This window comes from Pipistrellus hanaki, assembly GCF_964339955.1.
Source record: "Pipistrellus hanaki genome assembly, chromosome: 1".
Lineage (NCBI taxonomy): Eukaryota > Metazoa > Chordata > Mammalia > Chiroptera > Vespertilionidae > Pipistrellus > Pipistrellus hanaki.
In genome coordinates, this window is record NC_140503.1 from 138,538,887 (window position 1) to 138,552,828 (window position 13,942).

General features: G+C 53.2%; 1 protein-coding gene across 2 annotated transcripts in view; it reads left to right on the forward strand.

Moving 5' to 3' along the window:
• The window catches only part of DIP2C (disco interacting protein 2 homolog C), a 377,912-nt gene that overhangs the window by 359,780 nt on the left and 4,190 nt on the right, over positions 1-13,942 (forward strand). For both annotated transcript variants that reach the window (XM_084872178.1, XM_084872177.1), the window contains 5 exons: positions 230-291; positions 7,906-7,963; positions 10,463-10,537; positions 12,278-12,452; positions 13,373-13,496. In XM_084872178.1, the coding sequence (XP_084728304.1) occupies positions 230-291; positions 7,906-7,963; positions 10,463-10,537; positions 12,278-12,452; positions 13,373-13,496 (494 nt within the window). The remainder of the gene's footprint in view (positions 1-229; positions 292-7,905; positions 7,964-10,462; positions 10,538-12,277; positions 12,453-13,372; positions 13,497-13,942) is intronic.

The following is a 13,942-nucleotide window of genomic DNA, read 5'->3' on the forward strand; positions in this document are numbered from 1 at the left end:
GCAGTCAAACCGTGTGAACGCCCGGTGTTATTCTAAATATTACGTTCCTTTCGGAACTGAGGTTACCAAGCTGAAAGTTAACAGGTATCTTAGAGAGTGGTGATTCCACTGCTTTTAGATTTTGTTCAGTTTCAGATGTCACCGAAAATATGCTTACTAGCTTGTAGGACACAGACCCAGACTCCTCCCACACATACACGTGTTAACCTCACTGTGTCCTTGCTTGCAGGGGACCTCAGGACCTGATCCAACCACCGTCTATGTTGACATGCGAGCGCTGAGGCACGACAGGTATGATGCCCTTGTGACGTTTTCTTGGTTTCTAGACGTGCCAGTCCCCGTCTAGAAAGGGAGGGGCAGCAATGTTTATCTGCCCCAACTACAAGCGTCTTATAAATAAAGCAGTGGAGGTGGGCAAGTCGGCTTGAAGTCAAACCCTCTTCACACTCTGCTTTGTTAACATACCCAATGACTTTTTGTCTTAAAATGCACATGGAACCCTGGCCGGTGGTTCTCAATGGTTAGTGTGTCGGCCCAAGAACTGAGGGTCATGGGTTTGATTCCCAGTCAAGGACATGTACCTGGGTTGCAGTTTCAATCCTGGCCCCTGTTGGGGCACATTCAGGAGGCAACCAATCAATGTGTCTCTCTCACATAGATGTTTCTCTCTCTCTCTCTCTCCCCATTTTCTCTTTCCCTTCTACTCTCTCTAAAAATGATTGGAAAAAAATGTCTTCAGGTGAGGATTAAGTGAAACACATACACACACACACACACACACACACACACACACGCACACATGGAAATTGCTGCACCATAGCCAGATGTGATCAGAGTTGCTTTTTCTAAGTTTAACCAGAGCACTTGATTCTTTTCTTCAACCATTTCAGTCAGGCATCATTTTGCACCTCATAAAATAACATTTATTTACATGAAGTTTTTTGTGATGAAGTTGCCATGAAAAACAAAAGTATAAGTCAAACGCGGCCAGTGTATCTCAGTGGTTGAGGGTCGTCTACCTGTGAACCAGGAGGTCACGGTTCAATCCCCGGTCAGGGCACAGGCCTGGCTTTTGGGCTCACTTCCCCCATGCAGGAGGAAGTTAATCAGTGATTCTCTCTCATCTTGGATGTTTGTATCTCTCTCTCCCTCTCCCTTCCTCTCTGAAATCAATTTTAAAGAATGTATGTGTGTGTATGTATGCACTGTAAAAACAACACAAGTCAAGTTACCATTCTGTGCAGCTTCCTAGGCAGCCTTGAGCAAGAATGAAGGGTGGTGGGTGATGTAAGTGACCCTCAAGGAACTTGGTAGTGCCCAGGGAAATACCAGTTGCCTGTCTGGGCCTGTAGCCCTGTTTTAGGTCCTACTGTGTGAAGGGAATCAAAGAGGTTGGAGACCATCTGTGGGAGCCCCCTCGGGGGCTGAGGGCCACTCAGAGGCACCGGCTGCACTGCAGCCAAATCCCATCTGAGACATTTTCAAAATTCAGAAACGTAGCTGGGATTAGATCAAGTATCTAATGCATATAAATTTCCAAATGTAACATCTAGGCTTCAAAACAAACCTACTTTACTCCTTATAAAAACCATTTGAAAATAACTTGGTAACTTTACACGGTGAGCTAGCTCCTGAAAGCCCCTGTGTGGGTGACATTCTGGCAGGTGTGTGTGGCTGGCCCTCAGTACACAGGCACAAACATGGTAAGACCATGGAGATGAGACCGCTCACCTTCAGGACTTGGAGAGCAGACTGCAGGTTCAAATCCATTTAGTATATACGAGAATGGTTATCATCAAGGGCAGGTGTTTCATTCTGAATTATGACTGACTGTCCTGGAATATCAGGCTGGTTTAGAGCAGGGACTTCGGGAATTTCTCTTTCCTGGAAAAGGACAGAGCTGCAAAGGGCTCCTTTCTAATGATGTTTGGAGCCAGCCTTTTGGCTGTCTTCAGTGTGGCAAGACTTCCTGTTGAGAAAAGTGAAATAAAATTGGAAACCAGTACACTGTATAGCGGTGATGTAATAAAATGTCAATATCGGACCAGTATCTGCTCTAGAAAGAGCCAGGCGACATGCGTCCTAGGGCAAGCGTCTTGGTGACTCGCTAATTCTTAGGGCCTGGCAAGTCCACAATCCTCTGAAGTGACAGTTCTTTTCTAATCTGTAAATAATTTCCAAGGCATGTCTCCCTAACGAGGTCACCCTAAATAGGAGTGACAGTCCTTGTGGACGGGGAGTTTCTGTGCAGCTGTGTGTTATAGAAGATAACCGTTAGGAACAGCAGCAGTCATTGCAGTTAGTGGTAGTGCTGATTCAACAAGCAGCTCAGCTCCAGCCAGGTCAGACGGCCCCCTCCGCAGTCCAGGCCACTCCCCAGACAGCCTTCTGGCCTCCTCCTGTGTCCTCAGAGGCTCAGGCACCTTCCACCAGCACCCCTCCCCCAGCCTTCTGTCTCTTAGCAGAGAGCAAGTGGCGGGGAGCTGAGGAGCTGTCAGACACCAAAAATGTTTGCAGTGGGCTTCTGATCTTCATCTTCAGTGCTTGGCTCAGAGAAACCAAAGCACCCCAATCCCTGGAGCAGATGTGATGACAACTTCTGTGCTTCCGGTCCCAGAGCACATTCCCCGGGCTCCCAGAGGCTCAGTTTCCTCCACTGCCTTCCTCCCCGTGCCTGCACGGGGCCCAGCGCCGCCTATCGGTGCTGCCCCTCGCCCTCACCCTCTTCCTTTCACTCTTTTCCCCACAGCCTGCGATTGGAGGTTCAGATTTGGGCCTACTGACCAGGTGTTTCTGTCTCGGGCGCTGGCCCTGGTGTTGCTCTGGGCAGCAGGGCTGCTCAGCGTCCTGCCCTGTCCTGCTGGGCCCTTCTTCTGAAGGCAGCGGGAAACCTCAGAATGGCGCTTTCCCTCACCGTTAGACACCACAGCCCAGGCTTCCCGTGCCGGGAGCCTTGCCCACACCTCTCCTGTTTCTGCACCTGCCTCCACTCTGTTGAAATTCTTGTTAAGCTCACATACTCCTATGATGTTCCCCGTGAAAGTACCATCCTGCTTCACATCTCCAGCATCACTTTGACCAAGTGAACATGCATCAGGCGCACCTTATGCTGCAGGCTCCGGGACTGATCACTCAGAGTTCAGCTCTCCCCTCCCCTGCAGTCCTTGGCCAAGCTCTGTAACCTCCATGTCCTCGTACTCAGAGTGGCCCAGTAAGACCAGGCACCCAGGAGGTGGCAGCAGGGATGGGAGCTGTCCCGGGAGCCCAGTAGGCAGAAGGCTGTGCTCCCCACGGTATGTCTTCCCCCTGGAGAACTTGCCTCTCTAACCAAACCAGGTTTCCAGGGGAACAAAAGGGAGCTGGCCCTCTCTCAGGCCCCAGCAGGGTGAGGTAAACCAGGAGAGCCTTTTAAGATAGGGATCCAACTCTCTCGCGTCACTATTCCCATTAAAAAAACAGGGCTTTTGTCTTTGTAAGTTGAGCTGTCCAGGCATGCCTCCTTTTATTGCACTTCACAGATGTTGTGTGCTTTTACGCCTCGAAGGCAAGACCCTCCACCAACAAAAACATTGGGATTCTCTTCACTGCGACACTTACCTTATGTGGGGATTTGGACCCCCGGGCCCCACGTCTCCAGTGTCTGCCTGTACTAACCTTTAGTCGCAGGGTTAATTCCTTTCCTGTTGCTTTAGTCCATTCACCTGGGAGCCCAGGGCACGTGCCCAATTACCGCTTAATGTAGACACGGTTAGCTTGTCAGTACGTGTGCCGATTCCCTGAGAGGAAAAGATTGTGAGAGACAGACAGTAGGAGGGGACAGGGGACCACTCTTGTCAATGCTTGTGTCAAATTGGTTTGATTTCTACCTGATTTTCTGCTTTGTTTTTAATACTTTTTTTTTTTTTTTTTTGAATCAGTGGGTTTGGTTTTCCCAGTTATCTGCAGGCTGCCACGGAGGACATTTCTGCCTCACATATGAGGACACTTGCTCTGCTTCTGGGCTAAATTTAGTTCCTTTGGGCACCAGGGGAAAACGATGAAACTGTTTTGAGACTATTTAGAGGTGACCGTTTTTTAAAGTATTCTCTTTTTAAAATACATTTTTATTAATTTCAGAGAAGAAGGAAGAGGGGGAGAAAGAGAGAGAAACATCATTGATTGGCTGTCTTATGCATGCCCCCTACTGGGGATTGAGCCTGCAACTGGGCATGTGCCCTGACCAGGAACTGAACCACTGACCTCTTGGTTCATGGGTCAACGCTCAACCACTGAGCCACACCAGCCAGTTGATTTTGATTTTAAGTGATATCTTTATAAGGCAGGGACTGCATTCCTCAAAAATGCCAATATCATAAAGGCCAAAGGCTTTGGGAATGCTCCTCTTTAATGGAAGATAAGTAGACATGACAACCAAATGCAAAACCTGATGCTCAGCTGGCTCCTGCACTCGAGGGGAAATGCTGTGAAGGCCGCTGTTGGACTGATGGACACAGTTGGAATGTAGTCTGCAGGTTAAAGCTTTGGATCAATGCTAAGTCAGTGAAGTTGATAACTTCTGTGTTTATGTAAGAAAATGTCCCTCCTTTTAGGAAAGGAACACATGCCCCACCCCTAGTACACCCACCCCTTTCTCCTCCCCCATAAGCCTGCATCCCCTAAACTCTAAGGGTCCCCATGGGACTTACAAGCAGGGGAGCAGGGGGCAGCTGCCAACCCCGATCCTGTCTCTAAGGTCCCTTTGCTCTGACGTCTCTCCAAGTAAAACTTCAAAAGAAAAGGAGCACTTCGGAGTGAAGAGCCACCATGTATCCTGCTTACCTTCACATGCTCCCCCAGTGTGTGTGTGTAAGAGAGCAAAAGCCAACAGTAAGGCAAATGGAGTAAAATATTAACAATAGGTGAATGTGGGTAAGGACTTATTACAGGTGTTCTTTGGATTGTAAGTGTTCTATAATTTTAAAATCATTTTAAAGTAGAATATTTCTTTTAAAAACAATGCACATAAACATATCACACCTGGAAATTATTTTCAGATCTTCTATTCTCAGAAAGGGAAGGAGGTCCCCTCAGTTAGACCTTGGCAGGGGAGGGGTAACAGGAACGAGTTAGAACTGCTGTGGCAGACACAGGTTGGTGTAGACAGAAGAGCTGTGTCTGGTGGGACCTAAGGGGAGAAAAGAGTGCGGGGTCAGGAAGGGACTAGAAGCAAAGCCAGATGTTGAGGAACTCTCCATATTACCCCTGCCCTCTGTGCACGCTCTGTGCCAGAGTTCTCCGTAGAGGAATTCAGGCCACAGCCCTGCACTCTTCCACCTCTGTTAGAAGGCAGCCCACACAGGACTAGTGTCTCCTTGTGGCAGGTCCTCGTTGCTGGGACGTGCGCTTGACCGTCCAGCAGGAGACTTGACCCACCATGAGGCCCTCACAGGTGAGCACAGCGACCTCCTTCCCAAGAAGACAATGTGGGCAGGAGGGTGTAGTGACAAACAGAGGGCCGCCACGCAGAGCAAGGTCAGCATGGGCAGTCATGGGTCACATTGAGTATGTACCCTGGTTAAGATGTGGTCTTCCTTCCAAAACCGAAAATGCAAATCTAACCATAGGAAAAGCATCACATAATCTCGCCTAAGGGACATCCCACAAAACACCTCGCCAGATCCCAAACGGACAAGTCGTGAGAAGTAGGGAAAGTCAGAAACTGGCGCAGCCAGGAGGAGCTAAGGAGACACGATGACCGAATGTCATGTGTGACCCGGAAGAAGGTCTTTAGGCAAGAGCTGGGGAAGTGTGAGTTAGCAATATAGCATCAGTTTGACTCACTGATTACGACAAACACAGTATCCTAATGTAAGGTGTGTGTGTGTCGTGAGGTAGTGGCTATAGCTGGAGACATGGGAAGCATGTCCATCCAGGTTTTTATGGGTTTACAACTTCTCTAAAGATAAAGTTCATTAAGAAAAAGCCAAGGAGGCCTGAAAAAGGTTATTTCTGTAAGAGGTGCTTCTTTCCTTTGTGCTGTTTCTTTTCCTGTGGGCGAAGGGCAGTCCACCATGTGCTGCCAGGGTCTGTGGCTCTTCCCTTCAGGACCAGCCCTGAGTGATTTCAGCACCCGTCCCAACACCGCTTTCTCACTGACCAGCGAAGTTCCTAATCTGGTCCTCTTGCCCACATTTCAGCTTAGACCCCTCCTCTCTTCCTTTCTTGGAGGCTGAAGGTCTCACAGGGAAGGACAGGAGCCGAGATAAACTCCGAAGGCAGGAAGAAGGCAGAGGAGGCCTGCTGGTCAGAGAGGCAGATGTGCAGTGGGGCGTGGCCAGGAGCCCACTCGCTGACGGAGAACGGCCTTTGCCTTATTCCGCAGGATGGGCCAGGCCAGGCCCGGGCCAGGCAGAGCCTGCGGGAGGGAGAGAAGGAACAGCCGTGGGCGACCAGGGCACCAATCCCAGGGTTCATGGACATTTGTCTCCAGCAGCCTCATTGCATCAGGGCCCTCTCTGAAGGCATCCCAGTCATAATGCTGCTGCTGGAGCTGATGGCATGCCCCCGGGCCTGACAGGGTTTCTAACACCCTCCAGTACTGGCCGCGGGTGGACAGCAGCAGAGAAGCTTGTCCAGAACAGCCCTCATTCCGAGCTAAGAATTTGCTCCCCGGCCTGATCACATTAGGACATCCAGTCCAACCTCTGGCCAGCTGCCCCCCCCCCCCCCATGGCAGCAGCCTACACAGAGGCCAGGCCATTCTCTCTGGCCCTCTCCCATCCCTTCTGTCCCGCTTTCCTCACCCTTGCCCCCACCCACACATGGTTCTCCCAGCCAGGACAGGCCTCCTGTCCCGTCGCCTTCTCCATCTGCAGCAAATCGCCTACACCCAGAACTCACAGCTGGCCGGCCAGCCACTAGGCAGGCCCGTTCACAGAGCCTGCATGGCCTGGGCCACAGGCTTCAGTGGTCACCGACGGCATGCTGCTTCCTGCAGGCCTCACATGTAGCTCAAAGTGCTGCTTCTGCGTGTCTGCTGCCGGCTGAAGTTCCACAGTCCTCAGTGTGCTCTGGTGGTAACCCCAGCTCCCCCCCACTTGCCTGTTTCCCACACTTATTACTCAGGAGAAGGAGCTATGTTCATGCAAAGAATAGGGTGTGCTGCTGAATTTCACATCTCGCCTTCCCACATCCCTGTGCACCTCCTCCTGCCGACAGCATTTCTCTGTAGTTTCCAAGGACTCGAGCACCTTCTCCTTCACTTCATCTAATCTCAGGATTGTCTTCTAGTGAGTGGACAGCATCTCAGCCTGGCCATCCTGTGAAGGGATGTGAAGCCAGTCACAGGGGCCGTGGGACATTAAGAACAGTGCCACTGAGAAGGATCAGCCGGCTTTGGCTGTGACAGCACCTGTGTCCTCCGCAGAGCTTACAGCTAAATTACCACCAAACAGCCTTTACGTTGAAAAGAGTTTCTTCCCTGAAGGGAGGTTTGGCCGCTGACCTGGCCGGTCCTCTCTGGCTCAGATGCCCCCGTGTGCGCTGTGCTCTGTGCCGCTGCCCCGGGGCCCATGGGGCCGGGCGCGGGCAGAGCGGCTCTCAGGGACGCAGGAGTCCTCGTTCTTTCCGTTTTCTGCAAGTGCCGGTTTACACTTGGTTCCATGCAGGAGCGTCTTCCCAGTCATCTCACAGGTTTGGGAAATGGGCTTTCCTTGCCTTCTCTGTGGCCTGGATGGGAGGCTTGTACCCTGTCCCACGGCACACAGTGGCGCTCTGCCCTCGGAGCACTTTTCTGTGACTTCTAACCTCCCTTTGCACTGGACGGTGGCACACAATGACCCCCTGCCAGCCAGGCACCGGCTGCCGGAGGCCCGAGGGAGCCAGGGTCCGGGAGAGACTCAGTAACCCCTCCGTTTCTCTTCGTAGAGTCCGCTTAGTAGAGCGAGGATCCCCGCACAGCTTGCCGCTTATGGAGTCAGGGAAAGTAAGTATTCACGGAAGAAATATGCATTTCTGTGTAAGTATGAGCCTCTGTGGATAGGCTTTGAAATTTTAATGTTATTTTATAGAATATTGTTTCCAAAATGTTTTCTTTAATGTAGTATATCAGGGCTAGGTTTGGCCATGAGTACAGAAACTCAAAATAACAGTGTTTTCAAGGAGCTAGAGTTTTCCTCCTCTCACATAAAAGAAACCCTGAAGCCACCAAGGTCTGGCACTTTTGTTCGGCTCTGCAGGGGCTGCAGTGGCTGCTGCACCACCAGCCACGGTCTCCACAGTTCATGAGAAGGAGACACAGGACAAGGAGGAAACCAGTGTGCAGGCCTGAGGGCAGCTCCCGGGCCGCCTCACTCTTAGATGCCAGTGGCGGGCACAGGGTCACACGGGCACACCGGCTGAGGGAAGGCCGGGAGCACTGTCCTGGCTCTGAAGGTCTCAGGCCTGGCTAACAACGGGGGGGCTGGTTACTATGGACGCAGACGAAGAATAGTTATCAGGAGACATCTAGTAGTTCCTGCCACCATGGTTATGTTTCTTACAGAAATAAAGACAAGGAACATATGTAAACTGAAATGGAGATCTTTTTTTCTTTTTGGCTGCAATTGTCAGATCTCTTCACCTAATTCTAAAGGCATCTTATTTTGCTTCTGTGCTTTTCGTAAGTCATTTCCAACCACAGGAAGCAGTGCCCCTGCTCCCCGCTCCCCGCAGCCCGGGGGGCCATTACAGACCTGAGCCGCGTGGCACCGTGGAGCCTCCAGGTGCAGGACAGCTGTTCCGAGAGCTTTCTACCCCAGAGCTGCCTGGGTTCAGTCACATGACGTTAAGCAGCTGAACCGAGGCATGCCGTGTTCTAAATCTGCAGAATCAGCTTTTGCTTCCTCACTTGTGTGGTTTCAGTGAAATTCAAAGCATTTCTAAGCTAAACTTCTATTAAGAAGGAGATGCTTAATATTGACGGTTTGATAAAAGATGCTGCCTGCAGGAGGAAACAGGAGGCATTTGGAGCAGAGATGGGAGCCACACAGTGTTCTCGTCACTCTGCCCAGCCTGCTCAGGCCGCGACACGCCCCTCATGCCCGGCCGCCCAGGGTGGCTTTCCACTCAGTCCTCTGGCAGTGGCTGCCGAATTTCTGAAAACTTTATCCCTGACTTCCTTAATTCTGCGTCTGCTGCAAGCGTTGCCCTCATGCTCCTGTGCCACAATGTGAAGTTTAATATTAAGTATATTTGAAAAAAATAATTGAAATAAATAAAACTTCCTATTTTATGTCCACTGAAAAAGCATCCAAACTTGTAGAGAGTTTTTGTAAGCTATTATTTGAGCCAAAACTGATGACAGTTTCTGGAAAGCAAAATCTCAAATGCTCTAGAGCACATGTGTCAAACACAAGGCCCGCGGGCCAAATCCAGCCCGCCAGGCCTTGCAATGTGGCCCGCACCACGCTGTCATCACTGCACTCCGCTGTCAGTTTATGACATTGTCAGTTTATGACTGTTCAGTAAACCATTCGGCCCGCGATTTAGGCTGGATTTTAGATTTTGGCCCCTTCTCTGATTGAGTTCGACACCCCTACTCTAGAGCAGTGGTCGGCAAACTCATTAGTCAACAGAGCCAAATATCGACAGTACAAAGATTGAAATTTATTTTGAGAGCCAATTTTTTTAAACCTCTTCTAACGCCACTTCTTCAAAATAGACTCGCCCAGGCTGTGGTATTTTGTGGAATAGCCACACTCAAGGGGCCAAAGAGCTGCATGTGGCTGGAGAGCCACAGTTTGCTGACCATGGCTCCAAAGAATGGCAGCTCGCAGCTGCTTTTAGCCGTTTGGGACTCAGGAGGGAACAAAGAAGCATCACGGGTGAGAGAAAGCAAGATGGGGCTGGGCTGCAGGGTGGTTGTAGCTGATGTGCTCCATGAGGCGGTTACACTACCTCACAGGTGTGCTCACCAGGTGCCCAAGAGCAATGCGCAGGGCTTGCTCAGGCAAAGACAGGCCTTTTACTGAAGAGCATACGGTGACCACCTGCCCCAGTGGGAGTTTACGATCAGATCACCTGTGAGGTTCCATCTCTAGAAGCACGCTTTCGTCCACATTTTCAAGCATCGGGTTGTGTTAAATTATATTCTTTACCATGTTTCTGTTTTTACGATCACTTTTACACAGGATCTGACATTGTAGTAACAATTACAATGAAATGCAACTACCATGTTTCCCCGAAAATAAGACATCCTCCGAAAATAAGACCTAGCACAACTTTGGGAGAAAAAATTAATATAAGACACTGTCTTATTTTCGGGGAAACAGGGTATTATGCTGTAATTACATAGTGCCGTGGTACATAATTTTTATTTAAAGCCATAGCACTTTCCAGATTCTTTTAGAAAGGAAAGCAGGCAGATGGAATGAAGGCAAGATCAGGTTGGTTGCAGTGTAGGATCTGCCTGTTCACTGACAGGGATGTTCTTCTTCCCGCATAGATACTTCCGGGCGTTCGGATCATAATCGCCAACCCAGAAACGAAGGGCCCGCTGGGAGACTCACACCTGGGTGAGGTGAGTGCGTGGCTTCCTCTAAGAGACATAGCCTCTGAGACCAGACGTGTCCTTCTGCTGCCCACGGCCTGTCCCGCAGAAAGCTGCTCTCCCACCCCCGCCCACGGTGCCCGTCCGGTCGCCCTGGGGAAGGCACCCTGACCGGCCGGGAGATACGGTGAGCGGAGCTTTGTTGCTTGAAGGAGGCCGTGACAGTCCAGGGTTACAAAGTGGGACTTCCCCAAGGAAGTGGGCTAGTTTCTCTTCAAAGAATGTAGAAAACTCTGTGGGCCGTGTTTCCTCATTTCTCAGCTCCTGCGCAGGTTTCCCACGGGCCCCCTGCGTCAGAGAGTGGCCAGAGAAGCATACTGGGGGCCCCCTCTTCAACCTCGGGGCGTGGCAGCACCCGCAGGTGCCTGCGAGCGGGGGACAGTGGCTTCTCCCCCCCGGGGCTCCGTGTGACGCTGGTCTTCGACGGCATAGCCAGCTTCCTCCAGGGAGGACGGGGGGCATCAGGAAAGGGCCTCCCTGCGTCGCACAGATGCACTCCTGGGGTTCCTGCAGTGAGGCGAGCCTGTCCCCACTTGGTCAGCTCCCTCCTGCCTGCCCAGCGGACGGCCCGCTGCAGTGCCACCGGCATGCCCGGCGCTCCCCAGCTGCCACGGTAGCTGATGGCTCCCTAGGAGCTCCACCGTCAGCTCTGTCCCTGGCGGGCACAGCCACACTTACATGTTGCAGATGAGCAAACGGATCCCTCCCCCAGCTCCTCTTCCTGGGCTGCTCTGCGGCCCTCACTCGAGCCTTTGAATCATGCAAAGATTATTACTGAGAAGACAGTTCTACGCCTTTTACTCCACTCGTCGGAAGAAGGTTGGGCTGTGGAGGCTGGTGCCTGTGCTGTGCCCGGGGAGCCCACGGCAGTCTGGCTGGCTCAGTGCCACGTGTCTGGGGAGGAGCCTTGTCAGAAGCGGGGCAGTTTCCATTCCCGCCTTAGAGGCCGCCTCCTACTCCGTTCGGCAGCAGCCGCTCCCGGGCCTGCTGTGCGGGCCTGTCCTGGATCGGGGTACCATGTGCTCAGGGCAGTGCTTCTGGCTCCCAGGAACTTGGCCGTTTTTTCAGTGTAAATGAGATATCAGAGCAGCGAGGCCCAGAACGCACCTGGCTGCCCCGATTCGGGCCGTGTCCACACCGCACGGCACACCGCTGTGCGAGCGTCCAGGAACCTCAGTGACGGGGTTTGCTCCAGTGGTTTCGACGGCTCCGCGTCCCCCCACGGTCTCCACTGAGCCAACGCCCCCTTTTCCGTTTTCCCAAACGGCACGCACTCCGGTGTTTTTCTTTCCTGTTTCCACAATTAGAGTTTTTCTTAGAGTTTGTCTTGTTCTTTGTTGTTTCCTGCAATGTATTTACAGCAGTATGCAAAACGGATGAAAGGGGCAAAATAAATCATAAAGCTTTTTAATATTTCTCCAGGTTGCTTTTTGTAAACCATCATTAAATTTGAATATGCGTGAGGAAACTGGTACAGCTTTGCTCCCTGGTTGTATTTATTTAAAAATCCCTCCGTCAACCTGCTTTGGTGGAAGTCTCGATGGGCGGGGGGTGTGGTTCGCCTAGCCCCAAGCTTGCCGCGCGGCCTCTGTGTCAGTGAACTGCGAGCATCTGTGTCTCCCCAGAACCGAGTGAGGCCCCGTCGCCTTGTCTTTGCCGTCCAGGGATCCCTCCTCAGGTGGCTTACCCAGGCCCGCTCTCCCCTCACAGATCTGGGTCCACAGCGCCCACAACGCCAGCGGCTACTTCACCATCTACGGAGACGAGTCCCTCCAGTCCGATCACTTCAGCTCGAGATTGAGTTTTGGAGACACCCAGACCATCTGGGCCCGGACAGGCTACTTGGGCTTCCTGCGGAGAACTGAGCTCACAGACGCAAACGGAGGTGAGAGTCCAGACGGTGGGTGAGGGGCCAGGCCCCCCAAACCCTGAGGAATTCCCAAACCCGGAGCAGGAGTTTCTCGGGGTCCCTGAGGCTTCCTGACACCCCTGCCCCACACCCGGGAGCTGTGCTCACGCAGCCAAACCGGCATGCTTTGGGGGAAAGCACTGAGACACTTTGGCATCGCGTTTGGATGTGAGAAACCAGAGGCTGTTTCCCTGAGGATACTCTGTGGGAAGAGCTCGGCTCAGAGCTCTGAGCTGTGAGGTGTGGGGTGAGCCGACCTCCCTGCAGGCGCAGGCCCAGCCCGGCCCCCACAGTCATGTCAGAGCCACAGAAGTGTCTCATCCATCGGACCTAAATCGGAAAGATCTCTGCATGGACCACTTCTTCAGATTCGCCCTGATGTACTTACTGCCCCGAAGGCGAAGGGGCTTCTCCTGTTTGTGAGGCCGGAGGGGCCCCTGCGTGTTGTCCTTCGGGGGGTGCAGGGCTGACGAGGACGCGGCCGCACAGGCTGAGGCACTCTGTCCTGCACACGGTCAGAAACTCGGGTGCGGAACAGTGGCAGCACTGAGACCCCTGAGACGGCACCAGAGGGAACGGGGTGCCCGCTGGGCGGGTCCTCACCAGGCCCCGGGCTCGGCACCGTGAGGAGGGCGGCACTGAGCCGCCCATGGACCAGCTGCAGCGAGGGAGCCGCTTCCCACGCGTGGCACCAGGTGGGAGCTGCCCCGGCAGAGGCAGAGGCAGTGCACCTGCCCCTGCGCCTCCCGAGGGCGGGGCTGAGCGGCTCCGGAGGCAGCTGCCCGGCGCGGCCACGCCTTTCCTGCAGCTCCCGCTCCTTCGGGAGTCGTTTCAGTCTTTCTAAGTGGCTTGAGCGGCTTCCGGGGACGCTCACACATCCTTGGTTCCCTGCACAGAGCGCCACGATGCCCTGTACGTGGTGGGAGCCCTGGACGAGGCCATGGAGCTGCGCGGCATGAGGTACCACCCCATCGACATCGAGACCTCCGTCATCCGAGCCCACAAGAGCGTCACGGAGTGGTGAGTGCCCAGCGTCTGCGCACCAGAGCGGGCGGAGTGTCCGCTTTGGGAACACGGGTCCTGTCCGAGCTTCGGGTCCTAACCCTCTACCGTCCGGGCTGATACCATGGCAGGTCACGCTGGCGTCACGTTCCCTGGGAATGACCTGCGGGCGGGTTCACATGGGGCTCCGTGCGGGCGGCCTCAGGCCTCGGGGACCGCTCGGCAGCCGCCCGTCGTGTCCCCCCCCCCCCGTCCCTGCTGCTCCTCCTGTCCACCCCGGGCCTGAGGAGGAGGACATGACGCCCACGTCACACTGTGTGTCCGGCCACCACGTCTCTCCCTTCCTCAGCGGCTGGGCCCCCAGCCAGGGACAGCCCAGCCCCTGGTAGACCTCACCTCCGTGTGTGACCAGTTCCAAATGCCATAGTGACACGACACCAGGGGACACGTAACAGTGTCACCAC